Below are 23,374 nucleotides of genomic sequence, written 5' to 3' on the forward strand. Positions count from 1 at the left end.
TTTATTTTGTTTAATATCTGGCTTTTTCTATTAGACTATAAACTGAGTGAGGGCACATTTCTATTTGGTTCACTAATATATTCTCAACACCTTAATCTGTACCTAGCATCTAGTAGGTGCTCAGTATTTCACTGAAGTTTGGATGAGCATGACTGGGCCCCCAGCTATACTTTAAATACTGAATGCAAACAGAAATAGACTAATTGAATCAAATAAAGTCTTTTGTCTGATAAAGCACATTTAAATGACTTTAAAATTGGGGATTTTCTAGTTCTCAAAATGGCTGACATTAAGCTTGTCCCAGGGTATCAGTTCTTAAACCACAAAATGCCATGACCTTTGAAACTGCATTTAAAATATTCATACTTCACTTAGACCACAACTGATTTATGGCAATTAATTAGTGTTACATGAATTAGCTGTTTACCATGGCACTTTTTATTCTGTCCAGTGCTACCTATTCCTCGGACCTGACCTAAATGGCAGAAGATTTGGTTGGTATTTAATTAAATTTTTATTAGAAGTAATAATGTATCAACTCTGTAACCCAAAGTGAAAAGACTATAATGAATAGCTTCTGGATGACAAGCTATTTTAGGTGCTAATAGTCTAAAGTTGGCATATTTGAATCAGTTTTTTAATTAACTCAAAGCAGCTATTCAGAAAAGGAAAGTTAGTTTTCCTTCTATATGGTAAACAAACCAAAAACCTTCATCAAATTCTAATGCTTTCTATTCATTACTTTTCAATATTAAAAAGTCACCATTTAATAATTGATATTTACAAAAATATTTACTCAAGTATATTTGTGAACATAATTTAACTGAACTTCATTTTTTTTTGAAAATATGACTTCCTTATTTAGTCACTGCTACTGAAAACAAAAATGTAGACATTTAACTCTCTTGAGAACTTAAATCTGTATTACTGATATTTTGCAATGGAATGTAGTAGCAAAGGAAACGGTATGAAGTAAAAGGAATGAAGAGTGGAAAATGAGGAAAAGAGGAGTTTTGAGACATGTTACTAATCTGACTACATTTGTTTTGGTAAAGTATAGGTAGTATAAAATATAGTCAGTTTCACCAGTTTCTTTCCTCCCTTCCCACATTATATAAATACAACTTGAGAAACTATACAATGGTTTAGAAGTGGACAGGTAAGTTTAGCTATGATGTTTTTATGCTTAAAACCTGGGAGGAAGGCATCTTTCTTATAATGAGAATCTTTGGAAAAATTTTATTGTTGGATTTATGAATCAAAGGAATTTAATCCTCTCTGTCAAAGCCAACACCATTAGCATTTGGTAAAGGAGGAGATGGTTGAATTTGGATGTTTTCTCTTTGACTTCACTATTCTTGCCATTTTCCCACTTGGATCTGTGGGGTGAAGCAGAAGCCTGCCCTTCAAATCCATGCCACACACACAGAAGTAGGCAAAGAATTAAGGAAGCAAGTTGACATTTTCAGCTCTTCTTCCACACTGAAGACTATGTTAGAGAACTTGGCCATCCTTCTGGATAGCCGTTATTTTGCCTTCACTCTTTAAAAAATTATCTTTAGTTCTTTTTCTTATTTCCAAAAGTATACATATTCATGATAAAATTAAAATTAGAGAGCATTAGAAAGCCAAAAAAGTATTTGCTCAATTTGCCCATGATCCTGCAACTCAGAAGTGACGACATTTAATTTTTAGTGTATTTCCCTTCAGTCTCTTTCCTATGGGTAACACACACACATACACATAGACACTTATATAATGTATTCCTTTTATTTAAAACAATTATGGATTCATAGTATTTTGACTTTTCACATTTCATGAATATTCTCCATGAAAAATTCTTAATACCTTTTTCTGAGGTTCCAACTTACAATAGCAGCATTATTTTTTTTTAAATTTAGAGATATCTAACTTATAAAATAATTTTATTCCACAAAAATTAGTCTACATTTCTGATTGTTTCATTAGAAGAGATTATTTGCAGTGGAATTTGGGGTTAAAAAATTATTTTTAATGTTATTGAAATACACTGTTAAACTGCAATGCAGAAAGGGTTAAATATCAATTTACTTTCACCAGAATTGTATTAGAATCCCAAGTTTTTTCTTCTTTTACAGCGTAAAGCCTTGTTTTCTTGAAAACTATTTTGCCAATTCATTGGTCTTTTTTGCAGTGTCAAGCTGATGATATTTTTTGGAAAATACTATTTGTAGTGGATTGTAGAATAATTACATAAATTGAAAGAGAAAAGTCATGCCATTTGAGCTTTATTAGAATGGCTGCCTAAAACAGTTGTCATTTTCCAATGTCAATTGCATAGTATGTATTTTGGTAGCTTTTTTTTTTTTCTAAGAAGATAAAGTATTTTTTTCTTTAAATATTTTTTATTGTACTTTAGGTTCTGGGGTACATGTGCAGATCAGGCAGGATTGTTGCTTAGGTACATATATGGCAATGTAGTTTGCTGCCTCCATTCCCCTATCACCTATATCTGGCATTTCTCTCCATGTTATCCCTCCCTACCCCCTGCTGTCCCTCCCATAGTCCCCAACAGACCCCAGTGTGTGATGCTCCCCTCCTTGTGTCCATGTGTTCTCATTGTTCAACATCCACCTATGAATGAGAACATGTGGCGTTTGATTTTCTGTTCTTGTGTCAGTTTGCTGAGAATGATGGTTTCCAGATTCATCCATGTCCCTACAAAGGACATCAACTCATTGTTTTTTATGGGTGAATAGTATTCCATGGTGCATATGTGCCACATTTTCCTTGTCCAGTCTATCATCGATGGGCATTTGGGTTGGTTCCAGGTCTTTGGTATTGTAAACAGTGCCACAATGAACATTTGTGTGCATGTGTCTTTATAATAGAGCAATTTATAAACCTTTGGATATACACCCAGTAATGGGATTGCTGGGTCAGATGGAATTTCTATCTCTGGTAGCTTTGGGGCTGGAAAAAAAGACTGTTAAGCTCTTCAAAATAAGTTTTTCTAGTATATTTTGATAACTACCTTATTTTACTCTAATTTTTTCCAAAGAAAATATTTCCATTTAAAGAGTCTTTATTCTAAGTAGTACACTTTCTTATGAAAAAAAATTCACATATACATAGAGTAAGTTACCTTTCTCAAGATAAACAGATCCATTCCTTCACCCCTCCTTCATGAAAAGTCAGAGCAGACTTCTCTGGCTTTCTCTTAGAAATTACGTTATTTATTTACTTTAATTTCCTAGGACTAAGCTGAAAGTAGGAATAAAGTTAATTAAACAGAAGGCGAATGAATATTTAAGAATCAGCATTTATGAAGCAAGTTTTAGGCAAATCTGTGATTTAACAAAGTTTATCTTTGCTCTTCACTCACCCTCCTCTGAGGTTCCCTCTTCTATCAGTCCATTTTCACCTTGCTGATAAAGACATGCCCGAGGTTGGGCAATTTACAAAGGAAAGAGGTTTAACAAAGAACACACAGTTCCGTGTGGCTGGGGAACCCTCACAATCATGGCAGAAGGCAAGGAGGAGCAAGCCACATCTTATATGGATGGCAGTGGGCAAAGAGAAAAAAGGAAGACGCAAAAGCAGAAACTCCTGATAAAACCATCAGATCTTGTGAGACTTACTCACTACCATGAGAACAGTATGGGGGAAACTGTCCCCATGATTCAAATTATCTCCTATCGAGTCCTTCCCATAACACATGGGAATTATGGGAGTACAATTCAAGATGAGATTTGGGTGGGGATACAAAGGCAAACCATGTCACCTCTCAAAAATCATTTTTTTGGAAACCTGTGTGCCAGATACTTTGCTTGTCTAACAACTATGTTGTTGACACGGAATGAAAAATATACAACTTCTGCTCTCCAAGGGATTGCAAATTAATAGGAGTAACAGATTTAAGTAATTATAGTAATATGAGAAGTGCCTATAACAGATGTAGGTGCAAGGCTCAGTGGAGGCCTGGAATACAGCTAGTTGTTGGGATTGGTAAACAGGTAATGTTACAGCATTCTGAAGATGAGTAGGGTTTGGCCAGCTTTTAAAGTGAAGGGGTGGCAATTGAATATTCTAGGCTGATGGTGCAGCACATGCACAGGGACTGAGGCAAGGCATCACACTTTCCTTTGGAGGGCATGTGAAGCCCTTTAACCTTATGGGAGAAGTCCTCACGAAGAAGTGGCTCCAGGTGAGGATGGAGACGTGTGAGGACCTCAGATTGTGAAGGGCTCTGTAGACTATGTTAAGAACACTAGGAATCCATTGAAAGGTTTTAAGCAGAGAATTGACTTGCTCATATTTTTCTTCAAAAAGATCAATAGCTACAAAATGGTCAATAGATGGTAGCTTTGTGGGGCTGGGGTGAATGCAATAAAACTGCAAAACAAGATATAGGAAGACAAGAATTTTTAATTGCCTAAACCAACGGTTCTCAAACTTTAGATGCATCAGAATCACTTGAATGACTTGTGAAAATACATATAATGAGACTTGATCCCCATATTTTCTGATTTAGTAGGTATGGAATGAGGCCTAAGAATTAGCATTTCTAACAAGTTCCAATGATGTAAAGTGTCTCTCAAGTTTTTTACTTGAGCAACTGGATGGGTCCTAGTGTCATAAAAAACAAAAGAGGGAAATCGTGAAGCAAGTGCTTTTTTTTTTCTCTAAACCCAGCAATCCTCCTTGCCTTTCAATGCTGTTTCCTCTAATACTCCAAAGGTTACATGTTACCTGTGGACTGTCTCTCTGCTCTAACATCCCTTCCTTAGCAGGAGAATCTTATGATGCTGAACTCTAACTCCCCTTATTTGAATGTCTCTGACTTATCCTCCCAAGGTCTAGATCTCCATTAGCTTATAATAGACCCAAATGGACTGATGTGTCGTTGATTATAAATGAGAATTTGATGCTCCTCCAGGGTGACAAATTTCTACTTTACACTTGATCTTAGCCAAAAGGCCGAGAAGTGATACAAATTTCTACTTTAACAGTCGTCTTCCTGAACCATGCCTCACTCTGATGCGGTGTCTCACGTGGGAGTTTCAGACACAACATACAATCTGGAGGACTGGTTCCTGGATGATAGGGCTCTTGTGGCATCCCTCAATGAACAGAAACTTGTGCTATCAATGCATACAGGTCTATATAAATGACAAGTGCCAGTCAAAATTTCTATTCCTTGGACCCTGCTCCAGGTGTGTGGGTCACAAAAGGTATAATTTTTGTTTGCCTAAGGAAATAATGGTGACTTTTAAAGGTGTTCCAATTTAATTGTAATAAATCTCTACTTTAAATAACTTGCTTTAATTACAAGTACAGGAAGCAGATTGGACAGTGGTCATAAATTCTTGCCTGAATCAAATTATGTATGTGTGTGTGCATGCATTACTTCTTTGGAAAAGTTACTCTATCCCATTTCCTGTCAAGATTCTTCATATGTACAACTAGGGCTATAAAATACCTTCCAGGGGCTGGGCACAGTGGCTCATGCATGTAATCCCAGCAGTTTGGGAGGCTGAGAAGGTGGATCAAGTGAGGTCAGGCGTTCAAGACCAGCCTGGTCAACATGGTGAAACCACGTTCTCTACTGAAAATACAAAAATTAGCCGGCCTTGTGGCAGGTATCTGTAATCCCAGCTACTCAGAAGGTTGAGAAAGAACTGCTTGAACCTGGTAGGCAGAAGTTGCAGTGAGCTGAGATTGTGTCACTGTACTCCAGCCTGAGGACAGGGCAATACTTTGTCTAAAACATAAAATACCTTACAGAGTTTTGGGTAGATTAAATGAAATAATTTATGTAAAATGTCTAGCTCTGTGTAATAAATATTCTCTTCTCTCCTCATTTCCCTTTGATGATCTCTTATCTTGCCCCTCTGGGAAGTGATCAAACTCTGGACATCTTTGGAAGGAACCATTGTTTGGAATGAGTGAAGTAAACAGTGGTGGCATCATATCGATCAGGGTAAACCTGATAAACCAATTGCAAACTTCCATAGTCTGCAAAAACTTTTATTCTGCAAATACCATCACATGCCTGAGACAGTTTTAATGTTAAGAGCTACTTCTTTTAAATTAGATTTTCTTAGGTTTCCCGCTGTACTATTTCTTTCATATCGACTCCAACCAGATAAGTTATTGCATATTTGATTTTGATGTGATCATTTGCTTATAAGTTGAAGAAATTCAACCCTTTCCTACAACAGGAAGAAAAGATTAAGGATTACCAAAAGGCTTGTTAAGAGCATGCTGTATTCTGACCCTCACTTTCTCAGTTGTCAGTTCTCTTGTTCTAAATGGTATCATGGCTCCCTTAACAATTTGGTCAATAGGTATTTGTAGGATCTTACTAGAACACCATAATAGTTATCATTTATGGAGTACTTAATGTGTAGGAACTTTGTAAGATCTCTACTGCTACCTGTACCCATACACATTTATTCCCCTATCTACAATCATTAATCACTAGCACCTCAGGAGTTTTCATAAAAGTCCCAGGAGGAGGAATGTAGAACATGCCTTCATTATTCCCTGTCATGAAAACTAATAAAAGCATTTGTTTTCCAACTTTGGAAAGACATTATTTTCAAGAATCTGATGGATAAGATTTCCAACTCTTTGTTAAATTCCCTGCATAAAAAAATTACTGGATTGGAAATCTCTGTCAGGAAGTTTATTTCTAAATTTATTTTATTGGTATCCCCTGTTGCCCTCCCACAAACCCAACCTTTTGTCTGACTCTGCTAAAAGGTATATCGCAATATCCAGCCAATATTTAAAAAACCTATGTCCAGTGAAATCTTGGATAACTGCCGTGTGGGGGGAAAATCAGTTGAAATCATTCATAAGACAATTTAAGAAGTACCACTTCAAGGGTCAAAAGTTTGATGTGGCAGTAGGATCAGGCTCAATTTCTGCACTTCGTAGAAAATTCCCAAAGCAGCCCTTGCTTTTAATGTTGATACATAGTTTATTTTATTAAGTGTTTGCCTTTAGTAATTTTACCTATGTGTGAGAGCTTAATTCAGCAAGGTCTTGTACTCACCTGTGAACCTTATGATCCTTCGAAGTAAGGGGTTCAGGTAACAGCATTCTCCGGTCAGAATTGTTTTCTCCTGAGCAATCAGGGATTCTCTTGTTGATTTTATGAAATACATGGATATCTCACCAATAAAAATCTAGGGAAGGAATTTTTAAGAAACGTCAAGTTGGAGATCTGTTTGATAAGAGGGACCCATGGCTTTAAAAACAAAATGTTGAGGACCCACAATCCTTTTAAAAGATACATTGGAGAGATGGTGAATTAGATAGTAGTTTGTATTTAATATTTCAAAAGAATTAGAGAAAGTGATAATCATTTCAGACAGTTTCAGTTTATAATGCTAAATTCTAAGGTCACATGGAAACAAGTTGAAATAATAAATTGTAACAGAATTTATGACAAGGTTCATGCTGGTATTGAATTCTTTTTTAACTTTCTGAGTTGCAATGATGAGGAATGATTCAGACAGCCAGTGTGCCCAAGAAGGCGTTATATACACACATCACAAGAGGTTACAGTAAGATCTCACTTAACATCAGTAGGTTCTTGAAAACTGGAACTAGAAGTAAAATGACATACTGCATGCTGTAAGAATTTAACTCTTGTTTATATCACTTAGTCTATGGTACAATTGGTTTTGTTATATAGCATGTTGTTTTGCTTAAACTTGCAGTTTCCAAATAACCTATCCACAACATTAAGTGAGGACTTTACTTAACTGCATTACTTTATTATGTGGCATTATGATTATTTACATTCTAAATTCTTATTTGATCATATTTGCCTCAGATATATTTCTCCTACCCTGAACTGGTCGACTATCCCTTCTTTATTATACTACATATCTATCTCTTGTTAACTTAAACTAATAAATATACATGTTGCCCTTTAAATCATAATGCCCTTATGTAGATTTGAAGTTCCCTAATAGCAAGGACTACATCTTAATAATTCTTTTTTACCCTATAGCACCTAGCACATTGTATTCTCATTTAAAACAAGAAATTGGCAGGAGACAAGTTTTTGTGAACACTGGCACTGCCACAACTGAAACCTGAGACTCCTCAAGGAAGAGTAAAAGGTTAATTATCGTCATCTATTGAATACCTGGTGTTAGGGACTTCAGTATAATATTTTCATGCTCACAAGATCCCTCCTGTAAACATAATTATCCTAGTTTTACCGTTGAGGAGTGAAAGTTCAGCAAGCTTAGGTAATTTACCTTCTAAAACATATGAATGGCGCATGGGGGCACTGGAATTAGTATACACGTCAACTGGATACCCACTATTCACACGCCATTTTGATTTCCCTAACCCTAATTTTAACATTTCCGCAGAAGAATGTGATCTCACAGATGACCTGTGATTTTAGAGAAAATTTATCAATGTGTTAATTCCCATACATTATGTTTTTCCTGTCATGCTGGAATATCTGTTTAGACAGATAAAGATGAGGGCATAACAAAAAGCACATGGGTAACAGAAATTAAAAAGTATAAAATTTCAAAACTGGAATCACTTGTCATGTTGTTCCTTCCTTTATGGGTTTCAGGAGCTTAGACACACAAAGTCACATAATATCTGAAACATCTCTAAAATGTGGCCTATAGTTCTATTTCGACTACACTGTTCTACCTCAAACTTTAAGAGCATATGAATCTTTGAGCATTTAAAACATACTGAATTTAACATGCTTTGTTTTCTCTGTCCTCAATATTAAGTAAAAATTGAAGAAATATTTTTATTAAGTCATTACTATGGACAAATACAGTGGTTAAGAGGAAGAACTCTGAGGCCAGGGTTTCTTGGCCTCGAAGCTGGGGTTTGTGATTTATTACTTGTGATGACCTTGAACAAATTAACCTTTCTGTGCCTCAGTTATGTCATCTGTATAAACAGGATAACAGTGTCTATTTATAGGTTTAATAAATATATACACATATATGCATGTGCATGAATTGCTTAGAACAGCACTATACTATGTACTACATTAAGAGGGTAAAGTTGTGAAAACAATTACAACTGCATTGCATTAACATTGTCATCATCATTATTACTACTATTATTACAAAGCACTTTGTAATATCACTGGGGAGGCAGATTCCGAGATGAATAAAAGACTTATAACCTCCATGAGTATATAATCTACTGAAGAACACACACAAAGATTTTATAAAATCAGATTAGGTTTTATACACATTCCAAGGACAAAGTGCTAAGAAGCCAAGGCTCCTGGGTAGAAGGAGATTTCTCTCCTCTAGGAAAGTCAGTTTTCATCTCTAATGCCAAATGGATCTCATGGCTAGAAGACTCTGCTGCTTGTTATATATGTAAAAGATGCCATCTTTATTTACAGGAGGGCCTTTTGCCTCCTCTGCCAAGAGCACTTGATCCAGATATCTATCATGTCTCTTATCCCATGACATGGAAAATCTCAATCTACCTTAAAACCATTGAGTTCCTCCAGTTGAGGGCCATTAATATTGGTATTTTTGCTCCTACCCTTGTCTAGAATCTGAAATGTGATTGGTTCCTTCCCTTTTTTAAAAAAGAACTTTAATTTGAATTTAAAAGGGAAGAAAAGTAGACTTAACATTTTATGTGGCTTAAAAGATTCTTGCTCTTACAGGCAACAAGGCCCTTGGCATCTCGGTAGCTCAGCAAGGCTTTTGGAGTTCTCCTTAATTCATGACCAACCTCCCTGGAGATGTCCTAAATCTGGATGATGTCACCTTGAAATGGACAGTGCTGGTTTAAATTGACATTAGAGAACAAATGGGGAAGGGAGAAAAAAACCCAGACAAACCAATGAAAATAGAAAAGTAACTCAATATATAGGCTAAGATGATTGTAACAGTCATAAGCTACTTTATTTTGACAGAATGGTGTTTTTAAAACTTTAGTAATTATATTTAGTCTAGCTATAAATTTACTATGACTACATCTTGGCCAAATTTTTTTTTAACTGAACAAAATGGTCTTTAGCTTTTAGATATAAAGATCTTGCTTTACAGCTCTGTCACACTTTAAACGTCACAAGACATCCTGGGGTTCAGCATCAGCCTCGGCAGAGATAGGACAGATGTGTGGAATAACACATGGTACCATGGTGTTATCGGCTGAATCAGAGATATCCACAAGGAAGGGCCAGTGAGGTACAAGACAGAAGCAAGGCCTAGGTGGGTTGCAGGTGGGATAATGGCTTGGCACTGGTACAGAGGGAGCCAAACAAGTAAGAACTGGGGTGGAAAGTAGGTGGGAAAAATAGAATTGAGTCATACAGGCAAACAATGACCCAGCACGGATCACCTTGGGAGGAGGTGTCTATGGTTGTACAGAGTTATAAATATTCTGTGCCTCATATCCCTTGGAATTAACAATGCATTGATGCTCCACCACATAAAAATATTTGAATAGCTTCTGGAACTCAGCCCTCTCTCTTTTCACATAAGACCTATCTCTGCTAAAATAAGGTGCCAAGGGCTTTGTTTGTCCCTAATATATATGATGGTACTACACTACCGTTTTTCATCTCAGTGAACAGATGGGGATAAATTCACACATGATTGGATAAATGAAGTAGTATTTCCCTGAGGGAGCTTTCCCTGGTTTTGCAGACTAGGTTAGGTATTCTAGTTATACATGAATTTCTTACCTTGTGTTTCTTGTTTCTAGCTCTTATCACAAATAATTACATATTATTATTATTATTTGGTTATGGGATGTCTTACTTGTCTTACTCTTGGTTGCATCCTAAGCCAATACCAGTGTAAAGTTACACAGTAGTTACTCAGTGTCAAATGAAATAAGTGTATCGAGTTAAGGAAAGTCTTTTAGATGATAGGTTTAATGAAGCAGACTTTAAAGAAGAACAAATGATTTCTATTATTCAGACCTAATGAAAATGTGATTGCCTTAGTGGGGAAGCTTTGGTCAGGCCCTGTAGGAAAATTAAGAGACTGTCCTGTCACTACTGTAGTGCACTATACAGACAGCTAGCCCGACATCTACCCAATGAATGGGATTATTGTTTGTATGGCTCTTCATTTCTCTGTGATGTCTTCAAGGGCAGAACTTTTGTCCTTCCTTGTATAATGCCTAAAACAGAACCTGGTATATAGTAAGGACAATATCTGTTTTTGTTGGTTTCTATAGCCTAATCTTGGAAGTGAAATACTTGTTGAATAAATACCATATTGAATCCTTAAAGGATTTATTTTTGGATAGAACATTCCAACTTTAATTGTCCTGAAGATGAACACTTGAGGAAAATTGCACTATGTGCAGAAATCACAGAATTTTTGCTCTATTGCTTAAGAATAAATAAAAATCAGAATAAATATAAACTTTTATATTAAATTTACTTATCTATTCAATTAGTGTTCAACAATTTGGGGGAGGGGAACACCCACTCTGTGCCTGGCATTGTACCAGTACTGGAGACACTGACATGGACAGATATATAGTAGGGAAATACAAACAAATCATAATGTGATATAAGAAGTGTATACATATAGATTTCTGTCCCCAGCTCTTGAGACAGAGTTCCTAAGGTCTTTGTAATTTCCTATGTGATTGGAGCATCTTTTGTTCTAATGAGACAACTGGTGAGCTCCTGGGTAGCCTAAGGGGTGGAGGCTGGTTGCCAGGGGAACCAACCATGTGATTAGAGGGTTGGAACTTTCAGGCCCACTCTCAACTCTTGGGAGAACAGAAGGGGCTCAAGGCTGAGTCAATTAACCAGTAGCCAGTGATTTAATTAATGTGTTTACATAATGAAGCCTCCATTAAAACCCCAGATGGACTGGGTTCAGGAAAGTTCTGCACTGACAAACATAGGGAGGTACCCACAGGGTGGTGAGCCCTGAGAGGCCATGGATGCTTCATGCCCCTTCCCACATACTTTGCCCTCTCCATCTCTTCCATATGGCTGTTCATCTGTGTCCTTTGTAACATCCTTTATAATAAATGGGTAAGTGTTAGCAAAGTGTTTCCCTGAGTTCTGTGAGTTGTTTTGTAAATTAATGGAACCAGTGGAGGGGGTTGTGGGAACCCCAGTTTATAGCTGATTGGTCAGAACTGTAGGTGACAGATCATTACTTGCAAGTGGCGTTAGAAATAGAGGCAGTCTTGTAAGGCCAAATCCTCAATCTATAGAATCTGACACCAATTCCAGGTAGATAGTGTCAGAACTGAGTTGAATTAAAGGACACCAGTTGGGGAACTGCTTTGTGTGTGAGGGAAACATATAATGTCTGGGTTAGAAGTGTTGTGTTGACTGTGTAAAAGAGTAGGAAAGACCTTTTGTTCACCCTTTGAAAATGTCATGAAATCACACATGATTAAAAAATAAACCAAGGAGATGTGAGAGAGACAAACACATGAGATAATAAGAAAAAAGCATTGTTTGTTTCAGTGATTTCAGAAGCCCATTTATTACTCTACAGAAAAGAAGTACAAATTCTAGAAATTCTCAATTCACTGATACTTTTCAATACTTACACAGGGGACAAAAAAACAAGGTAGTGACAAAATTTACACACAACCCGTCTTCATTAAAACACACAAGTGTGTACACATACAGATCTAAACAAAAGCACACCAAAGTATAACAGGCTAAACAGAACTTGTGCAAAAGAGTTGGGTCTCAAGTTCATAAGTAAAATGTCCAAGACTCTCATGTCAAAAGTGAGAAGTGGTATAAGGATTATTACTGTCAGCCAACAACAGTCAACTAGAAAATGAGGTATGGAGTATAAAAGAAAAAGCAGAGCAAGGGTATATACTAGTGTAGTTATTGGCGTAATGTCTGGATTATATTAAGTGATAATGAATGTTTGCATAAGAAATACAGGGAAGGAAGAAGTGGCTAATTTTATAATTAAAATATAGTAAGATATTCCTGGCTTTCAGTTAAAAGTGTGATGAACATAAAATGTGCTTATGAAACAATCCAATTCTCACATGCAAATGAGTAGGTTTCAGAGATGTTCATTTTCCTGTGTTTTGCTGAAATATATGATGGTGCATTCACTGGATCCCATGGTCTCATACAGGGCCCAATTCTGCTTGAAGAGAGAGAAAGAAGCCAGGAAAGTAAGGGGTCTTTCTTCTTTATGCCAAGCCTTCAGCCCACATTGGATGTTGGTGTGCTCACCATGGCAGACTTGTGACTGGTTTTGGCAATGGCGGGGGTCATCCAGCTGTACCTTTGCCACATCACTCTGCCTCAATCTATTACTCTGCTGAGAGAGCATCTGGGTCATGTGGGGCTCTCCACGTGTTCAGACTTGCCTAATTTTGATCTTTCTGATTGTTGGGTAACAAACACCATAGCACCCATGCCAAATGAGAAATGGTCCAGTGAGAAATGATCAAAGCCAAACTAGATTGGCAATGCAAATGGATTCCATTGGTGCATTTTCCATCCCCCGACTTATGCCAGCTATAACCCCAACTGACACATGACCTTTAGATGATAATGTCTATATTTTAATTAATGAACATAACTGTTCTATCTTGATAAAGTTATCTTCTGAATATGGAAACGCAAATATAAACCAAATAACCCTGAAACACAGTGGATCAGTTTGGCATATTATCTTTTAGGCTGTGTTTCTTCATAAATTTTATGTTTTAAAATTCAACAGATAAAATTGTAGGTATTTATTGAGTAAACCTTATGCATTAAAGTGTATGTACACTGTGATATGAATAAATCTAGCTAGTTAACATATGCATTACCTTACATAGTTATTATTTTTGTAGTGAAAATATTCACTCAGCATTTTTCAAGAATATGTTTTATTATAGTCACAGTATTATGTAATAGATCTCTTGGAACTTATTCCTCCTATGAGATCAACTTTTGTAGATTTCACATATAAGTGAGATCATGCAGTATTTGTCTTTCTGTGCCTGGATTATTTCACTTAACATAATGTCCTCCAGGTATATCCATTTTGTCACAAATGACAGAATCTCCTTTTTAATGGCTGGAATATATTTCATAGTGTATATATATCACTTTTTAAAATCATCCATCCACTGCTGGACACAGGCAGATTCCATATCTTGGCTACTGCAAATAATGCTGCAATGAATATAGCAGTGCAGATCTCTCTTTGATATACTTATTTCTTTTTTTTTTATATATATATACACCCAGTAGTGGTATATATACTGCTACTAGATCACATAGCAATGCTACTAGATCACATAGCAATTCTATTTTTAACTTTTTGAGAAACCTCCATATGGATTCCTATAATGGCTATACTAATTTACATTTCCACAAGCAATGTGCAAGGGTTCCCTTTTCTCCATATTCTCACCAACACTTATCTTTCATCTTTTGATAATAGCTATTCTAACAGGGGTGCAATTTTATCTCAGTGTGGTTTTAGTTTGCATGTCTCTGATGATTAGTGATATTGAGCATTTTTTTCATATATTTGTTGGCCATTTGTCCTCTTTTTGTCTATTTAGGCCTTTTCTTCATTTTTAAATTGGGATATTTGCTGTCTTGCTATTGAGTTGTTGGAATTCCTTATATTTTAGATATTAACCCTTATTAGACATATGGTTTACAAATACATTTTCTCGTTCTGTAGGCTGTCTCTTCACTTTGTTGATTGTTTTCTTCACTGTGCGGAAGCATTTTAGTTTGATGTAATCCCATTTGTCTATTTTTCCTTTTGTTGCCTGTGCTTTTGGGGTCATATCCAGAAAATCATTGCCCAGGTGTATGTCATGAAGTTTTTCTCCTATGTAAGACCTCATAGTTTTAGGTATTACAATTAAGTATTGAATCCATTTTGAGTTGATTTTTGTATATGGTGTGAAATAAAGGCTTAATTTTACTTTTCTGCATGTGGATAGCCAGTTTTCCTAACACAACTTATTAATGGACTGTTCTTTCCCCATTGTGTGTGCTTAAGACCTTCGTTGAAAATCCGTTGGCTATAAATGTGTGGGTTTATTTCTGGGTTCTCTTCTATTCCATTGGTCTTTCTTTATATACCAGTACCATGTTGTTTTGGTGACTATAGCCTTGTAGTATATTTTGAAGTCAGGTGGTGTAATGTCTCCAGATTTTTTTTTTCTTCAGGATTGCTTTGGCTATTCTAGGTCTTTTTTGTTTCCATATGACTTTTAGGATTGTTTTTCCTATCCTGTGAAAAATGTCATTGGGTGTGGTGGCTGGGTGTGGTGGCTCATGCCTGTGATCCTAACACTTTGGGAGGCTGAGATGGGAGGATTACTTGAGGCCAGGAGTTCAAGACTAGCCTGTTCAACATAGTGAGATCCCAACACTATAAAAAAAATGTCATTGATATTTTGGTAGCAATTGAGTTAAATCTGTAGATTGCTTCTGGTAGTATTAAACATTTTAACAGTATTAATTCTTTCAATCCATGAACATAGAATATCTTTTCATTTTTTTCATCTTGTTCAATTTCTTTCATCAATATTTTATAGTTTTCATTGTGGAGACTTTTCATCTCTGGATAAATTTATTCCTAAGTATTTTTTGTAGCTATTATAAGTAGGATTACTATTAAAAATTTTTTTTTCAATGGCCAGGCGCGGTGGCTCAAGCCTGTAATCCCAGCACTTTGGGAGGCCGAGGTGGGTGGATCATGAGGTCAAGAGATCGAGACCATCCTGGTCAACATGGTGAAACCCCGCCTCTACTAAAACTACAAAAAATTAGCTGGGCATGGTGGTGCGTGCCTGTAATCCCAGCTACTCAGGAGGCTGAGGCAGGAGAATTGCCTGAACCCAGGAGGCGGAGGTTGCGGTGAGCCGAGATCGCGCCATTGCACTCCAGCCTGGGTAACAAGAGCGAAACTCCATCTCAAAAAAAAAAAAAAAAAAAAAAAAAAAAAAAAAAACCAAAAAAAAAAAAATTTTTTTTTTCAGATAGCTTGCAGTTAATATACAGAAATCCTACTTATTTTTGTATTATGTTTAATATCCTGCAACTTTACCAAACTAGTTTATTCTAACACTTTTTTCAGTAAAGTCTTCCGAGTTTTCTATATATAGGATGTCATATGCAAACAAGGACAATTTAAAGTTTTTGCTTCCAATTTGAATGTGTTTTCTTTCTCTTGACAAATTGCTCTGGCTAGGACTTTTAGTACTATATTGAATAGCAGTGCTCGGAGTAACCCTTGTCTTACTCCACATCTTAGAGAAAAAACCTTTCAAATTTTCCTCATTGAATATGAGTTTAGCCATGGGTTTACCACACATGACCTTTATTGTATTGAGTTACATTTCTTTATACATAATTTGTCGAGGGTTTTTTTTTAATCATGAAAAAATAATGAAATGCTTTTTTTTTGTATTTATTGAAATAATCATATGGTTTTTGTTCCTCATTCTTTTAAAGTGATGTACTACATTTATTGATTTGTGTATGTTGAACCATCCTTGCACCACCAAGGTGAATCTCACATGATCACAGTAAATGGTCTTTTTAAATATGCTGTTAAGATTGGTTTGTTAGGGTTTTTCAAGGATTTTTGTATCTATGTTCATCAGGAATGTTGACCTGTATTGTTGCTGTTGTTGTTGTGTCCTTCTCTGGCTTTGGTATTAGGGTAATGTTGGCTTTGGAAATGAATTTGGAAGTAGTCCTTCCCTTTCAACTTTTTTGGGAGAGTTAGAAAAGGTTTGGTATCAGTTTTACTTTAAATGTTTAGTAGAATTCAGCAGCAAAACTGTCAGCTTCTGGGCTTTTCTTTGCTGGGAGACTGTATATTACTGATTCAATCTCCTAACTTCTTATTAGTTTGTTCGGCATTTCTATTTCTTCATGATTCAATCTTGGTAGAGTGTGTGTCTCCAGAAACTTATCTGCTTCTTCTAGGTTATCCCATTTGTTGGTGTATCATTGTTCATGATAGTCTAATCTGATCCTTTCTATTTCTGTAGTAACAGTTGTAATGTTTCCTTTCTCATCTCTGATTTTGAATCTTCTCTTTTTTCTTAGTCTAAAGGTTTGTCAATTTAGTCTATATTTTCCAAGAAGCAACTCTTCATTTTGTTCTTCTTTACTATTTTTCTAGTCTCTACTTTTTCTTCTTCTAATTTTTTTCCTACTAAGTTTAGGCTTTATCTTATTTTTGTTCTGGAACGTAGTTTAAGTCTAGTATTTCCTTATTGATTTTCTATCAGGATGATTTAGTTCCCTAAGGTACAATGTTAGATTATTTGGGATTATTAGATTATTTATTTGAGATCCCTCTTCTTTTATAATGTGAACATTTATTGGTATAAAATTCTCTTATAACTGCTTTTGCTATATCCCATAAATTCTGATATTTCCATTATCATTTTTCTCAATAAATATTTAAATTTGTCTTTTAATTTTTTCATTGACTCATTGGTTGTTCAAGAGCATGTTGTTTCATTTCTATGTCTTCATGAATTTTCTAAAGTATCTCCTGTTATTTAGCTTTATGCCACTGTGGTCAGAAATGATACTTGATTTGATTTTAATCTTCTTAAATTTGTTAAAATTTGTCTTGTGGCCTCACATACAATCTACCCAAGAGAATGTTCCAGGTACATTAGACAAGAATGTGTATTCTACAGCTGTTGGATAATAAAATATTTATATATGCCTGTTAGGTCTATTTGTTCTAGAATGTAGTTGAAGTCTGATGTTTCCTTACTGATTTTCTATCAGAATGAGATGATACCTTGCAGTTTCATTTGTTGGATAATCAATAGTGTTGAGCATTTTTGCATGTACCTGTTTACAACTTATATGTCTTCTTTGAGAAATGGCTATACAGATATTCGGCCCATGTTTTAATCAGATTTCTTAATCAGATTATTGTATTTCTTTTTCCTATTGAGTTGTTTGAGCTGCATATTCTGGTTATTAATCCCCTGTTATATGGATAGTTTGCAGATATTTTCTCCCATTCTATGAATTGTCTCTTCTCTTTTTTGACTTTCTCTTTTGCTGTGCAGAGGCTTTTTAAACTTGTGATCTCAGTGTCCATTTATGCTTTGTTTGCCTGTGCTTGTGGAGTATTACTCAAGACATCTTTGCCCAGACGTGTGTCCAAAAAAGTTTCCCCAATGTTTTTTAATAGTTGTATAATATGAAGTTTTGGATTTAAAGCATTACGCCTTTTAAAAATCAAGAGGGAGGGGAATATTTTCATTCTTCTGCATATGGACATCCAATTTTCCCAGAACTACTTATTGAAGAGGCTATTCTTTCCCCAGTGAATGCTCTTGGCACCTTTGTCAAAAATAAGTTTACTATAGAAGTATGGATTTATTTCTGGGTTCTCTATTCTATTTCATTGGTTTATATGTCTGTTTTCATGACAACACTGTGCTGTATTGGTTACTATAGCTGAGCAGTATAATTTGAAGTCAGGTAATATAATTCCTCCAGTTTTGTTATTTTTACTTAAGATAGCTTTGGTTATTCTGGGTCTTTTGCGATGCCATATAAATGTCAGATTTTTCCCCCCATTTTTTGAAGAACATCATTGGTATTTTTATAGGAATTACACTGAATCTGTGGATCACTTTGGGTAGTATGGGCATTTTAACAATATTCTTCTAATCCACAAACATGAAATATCTTTCCATTTTTGTGTCCTCAGTTTTTTTGCATCAGTGTTTAATAGTTTCATTGTAGAGCTTGTTCACTTATTTGATTAAGTTTACTAGGTATTTTATTTGTAGCTATTGTAAATGGGATTATTTTCTTGATTTCTTTTTCAGATTGTTCACTGTTGGCATATAGAAATGATAGCATTTTTTGTTTGTTCATTTTGCATCCTGCAGCTTTATTAAATTTATCAGTTCTAATAGTTTTTTTGGAATCTTTTTTTTCCAAATATAAGATCATATAGTCGCAAGGAAGAATACTTCGACTCTTCCTGTCTTTGTTTCTTTGTCTGATTAGCTAGCACTTCCAGTCTTATATTGAATAACAGTGGTGAAAATGGGCTTCCTTATCATGTTCCAGATCTTAGAGGAAAGGTTTTCGGTTTTTTTCCTATTCAGTACTAGCTGTGGGTCTGTTTTACATGGCTTTTGTGTTGAGGTATGTTTCTTCTATACTCAGTTTTATGAGGGTTTTTTTTTTTTTTTTTGTAATAAAATGATGCTGAATTTTAGCAAATACTTTTTCAGCATTAATGGAAGTGATCATTTTTTTTCTTTATTCTGATGATATGATGTATCACATTGATTGATTTGCATATGTTGAATCATCCTTGCATCCCTGGGACAAATCCCACTTGGCCATGATAAATAATCTTTTTAATGTGTTGCTGAATTCTGTTTGCTAGTATTCTATTGAAGATTTTTGCACCCATGTTCATCAGGGATATTGGCCTGTACATTTGCTTTTTTTAAAATTGTACTTTAGGTTATGGGGTACATGTGAAGATCATGCAGGATTGTTGCATAGGTACACACACGGCAATGTGGTCTCCATCTTCCCGTAACCTACATCTGGCATTTCTCCCCATGTTATCCCTCCCAAACTACCTCACCGCCCCCCAATGTCCCTCCTTTGGCATCCACTAGCAAACCTCAGTGTGTGATGCTCCCCTCCCTGTGTCTCTGTGTTGTCAATGTTCAACACCCTCCTATGAGTGAGAACAGGCAGTGTTTGATTTTCTGTTCTTGTGTCAGTTTGCTGAGAATGATGGTTTCCAGATTCATCCATGTTCCTACAAAGGACATGAACTCATTTTTTATTGCTGCATAGTATTCCATGGTGTGTATGTGCCACATTTTCCTTGTCCAGTCTATCATCAATGGGCATTTGGGTTGGTTCCAGGTCTTTGCTATTGTAAATAGTGCCGCAATGAACATATGTGTGCTTGTGTCTTTACAGTAGAATGATTTATAATCCTTTGGGTATATACCCAGTAATGGGATTGTTGGGTCAAATGGAATTTCTATTTCTAGGTCCTTAAGGAAGTGCCACACTGTCCTCCACAATGGTTGAACTAGTTTACACTCCCACCAACAGTGTAAAAGTGTTCCTTTTTCTCCACATCCTCTCCAGCATCTGTTGTCTCCAGATTTTTTAATGATTGCCATTCTAACTGGCTTAGGGTAGTATCTCAATGTGGTTTTGATTTACATTTCTCTAATAATCAGTGATATGAGCATTTTTTCATATGTTTGTTGGCCTCATCTATGTCTTCTTTTGAAAAGTGTCTGTTCATATCCTTCTCCCACTTTTGGATGGGTTTGTTTTTTTCTTATAAATCTGTTTTAGCTCTTAAAAGATTCTGGATATTAGCCCTTGGTCAGGTGGGTAGATTGCAAAAATGTTTTCCCATTCTGTTGGTTGCTGGTTCACTCTAATGATTGTTTCTTTTGCTCTACAGAAGCTCTGGAGTTTAATTATGTAACATTTTTCTATTTTGGCTGTTGTTGCCAATGCTTTTGGTGTTTTAGTCATAAAGTCCTTCCCTATGCCTATGTCCTGAATGGTTTTGCCTAGGTTTTCTTCTAGGGTTTTGATGGTGTTAGTTCTTCTGTTTAAGTCTTTAATCCATCTGGAGTTAATTTTAGTGTAAGGTGTCAGGAAGGGGTCCAGTTTCTGCTTTCTGCATACTGCTAGCCAGTTTTCCCAACACCATTTATTAAAAAAGGAATCCTTTCCCCATTGCTTGTTTTTGTCCAGTGTGTCAAAGATCAGATGGTTGTAGATGTGTGGCATTGCCTCCGAGGCCTCTGTTCTATTCCATTGGTGTATATCTCTGTTTTTGTACCAGTACCATGCTGTTTTGATTACTGTAGCCTTTTAGTATAACTTGAAATCAGGTAGCGTGATGCCTCCAGCTTTGTTATTTTTGCTTAGGATTGTCTCGACTATGTGGGCTCTCTTTTGGTTCCATATGAAGTTTAAGGTGTTTTTTTTCCAGTTCTGTGAAGAAGGTCATTGGTAGCTTGATGGGGATAGTGTTGAATCCATAAATTACTTTGGGCAGTATGGTCATTTTCATGATATTGATTCTTCCTAACCATGAGCATGGAATGTTTCTCCATCTGTTTGTGTCCTCTCTTATTTCCTTGAGCAGTGGTTTGTAGTTCTCCTTGAAGAGGTCCTTTACATCCTTTGTTAGTTGTATTCCTAGGTATTTTATTCTTTTCGTAGCATGAATGGGAGTTTGCTCATGATTTGGCTCTCTGTTATTCTGTTATTGGTGTATAGATATGCTTGTGATTTCTGCATATTGATTTTGTATCCTGAAACTTTGCTGAAGTTGCTTATCAGTTTAAGGAGATTTTGCGCAGAGATGATAGAGTCTTCTAAATATACAATGATGTCTTCTGCAAATAGAGACAATTTGACTTCCTCCTTTCCTAACTGAATATTCTTTATTTATTTTTCTTGCCTAATTGCTCTGGCTAGAACTTCCAATACTATATTGAACAGGAGTGGTGAGAGAGGGCATCCTTGTCTAGTGTCAGATTTCAAAGGGAATTCTTCCAGATTTTGCCCGTTCAGTATGATATTGGCTGTAGGTTTGTTGTAAATAGCTTTTATTATTTTAAGATATGTTCCTTCAATACCTAGTTTATTGATAGTTTTTAGAATAAAGGGCTGTTGGATTTTGTTGAAGGCCTTCTCTGCATCTATTGAGATAATCATGTGGTTTTTGTCTTTGGTTCTGTTTATGTGGTGAATTATGTTCATAGACTTGCGTATGTTGAACCAGCCTTGCATCCCCGGGATGAATCCTACTTGATCGTGATGTATAAGCTTTTTGATGTGCTGTTGTAGTCAGTTTGCCAGTATTTTATTGAAGATTTTTGCATCTATATTCATCATGGATATTGGCCTGAAGTTTTCTTTTTGTCTTGAGTCTCTGCTGGATTTTAGTATCAGGATGATGTTGGTCTCATAAAATGATTTGGGAAGGATTCCCTGTTTTTGGATTGTTTGAAATAGTTTCAGAAGGAATGGTACCAGCTCCTCTTTGCATGTGTGGTAGAATTCTGCTGTGAATCCATCTGGACCTGGGCTTTTTTTGGTTGGTAGGCTATTAATTGCTGCCTCAACTTTAGCCCTTGTTATTGACCAATAACAAAGATTCAACTTCTTGAACACTAACAAGGTTCTGTTCAAGGATTCAACTTCTTCCTTGTTTAGGCTTGGGAGGATGCAAGTGTCCAGGAATGTATCCATTTCTTCCAGTTTTACTGGTTTATGTGCATAGAGTTGCTTGTAGTAATCTCTGACAGTGGTTTGTATTTCCATGGAATCAGTGGTGATATCCCCTTTTTCATTTTTTATTGCATCTATTTGATTCTTCTCTTTTTTTCTCTTTTATTAATCTGGCTAGTGGTCTATTTTGTTGATCTTTTCAAAAAACCAGTTCCTGGATTTACTGATTTTTTTGAAGGGCTTTTTGTGTCTCTATCTCCTTCAGTTCTGCTCTGATCTCAGTTATTTCTTGTCTTCTGCTAGCTTTTGAGTTTTTTTGAGGGATCTTGCTCCCCTACTTTAAATTTTGACAGTAGGTTGTCGATTTTAGATCTTTCCTCACTTCTTGGTGGGCATTTATTGCTATAAACTTCCCTCTATTCACTGCTTTAAATGTGTCCCAGAGATTCTGGTACACTGTGTCTTCAATCTCGTTGGTTTCAAAGAACATCTTTATTTCTGCCTTCATTTCATTGTTTATCCAGTGGACATTCAGGAGTAGGTTGTTCAGTTTCCATGAAGTTGTGCAGTTCTGAGTTAGTTTCTTAATTCTGAGTTCTAATTTGATTGCCCTGTGACCTGAAAGACTGTTATGGTTTCCATTCTTTTGCATTTGCTGAGGAGTGATTTACTTCCAATTATGTGGTCAATTTTAGAGTAGGTGCAATGCAGTTCTGAGAAGAATGCATATTCTAGGGATTTGGGGTGGAGATTTCTATAGATGTCTATTAGGTCCACTTGGTCGGGTTCTGAGTTGAAGTCCTGGATAACCTTGTTAGTGTTCTGTCTTGTTGATCTGTCTAATATTGACAGCGTAGTGTTAAAGTCTCCCATTATTATTGTGTGGGAGTCTAAGTCTCTTTGTAGGTCATTAAGAACTTGTTTTATGCCACGTGTGTACCTATGCAACAATCTTGCATGTTCTTCACATGTACCCCAAAACTTAAAATGCAATAAAATAAATAAATGGGGAAAAAAAAGCACTTGCTTTATGTACCTGAGTGCTCCTGTATTGGGTGCATATATATTTAGGATTGTTAGCTCTTCTTGATGCATTGATCCTTTTACCATTATGTAATGTCCTTCTTTGTCTCTTTTGATCTTTGTTGGTTTAAA

The 23,374-nt window shown here is 36.0% G+C and overlaps 1 protein-coding gene across 1 annotated transcript in view; it reads right to left on the bottom strand.

The window, feature by feature from the left end:
* The window catches only part of PLPPR1 (phospholipid phosphatase related 1), a 301,713-nt gene that overhangs the window by 25,967 nt on the left and 252,372 nt on the right, over window positions 1-23,374 (bottom strand). Inside the window, exon 4 of the mRNA XM_017527790.2 lies at window positions 7,043-7,175. Within this exon, the coding sequence (XP_017383279.1) occupies window positions 7,043-7,175 (133 nt within the window). The remainder of the gene's footprint in view (window positions 1-7,042; window positions 7,176-23,374) is intronic.

This window comes from Cebus imitator, unplaced genomic scaffold (genome assembly GCF_001604975.1).
Source record: "Cebus imitator isolate Cc_AM_T3 unplaced genomic scaffold, Cebus_imitator-1.0 Scaffold51, whole genome shotgun sequence".
Taxonomy (NCBI): Eukaryota; Metazoa; Chordata; class Mammalia; order Primates; family Cebidae; genus Cebus; species Cebus imitator.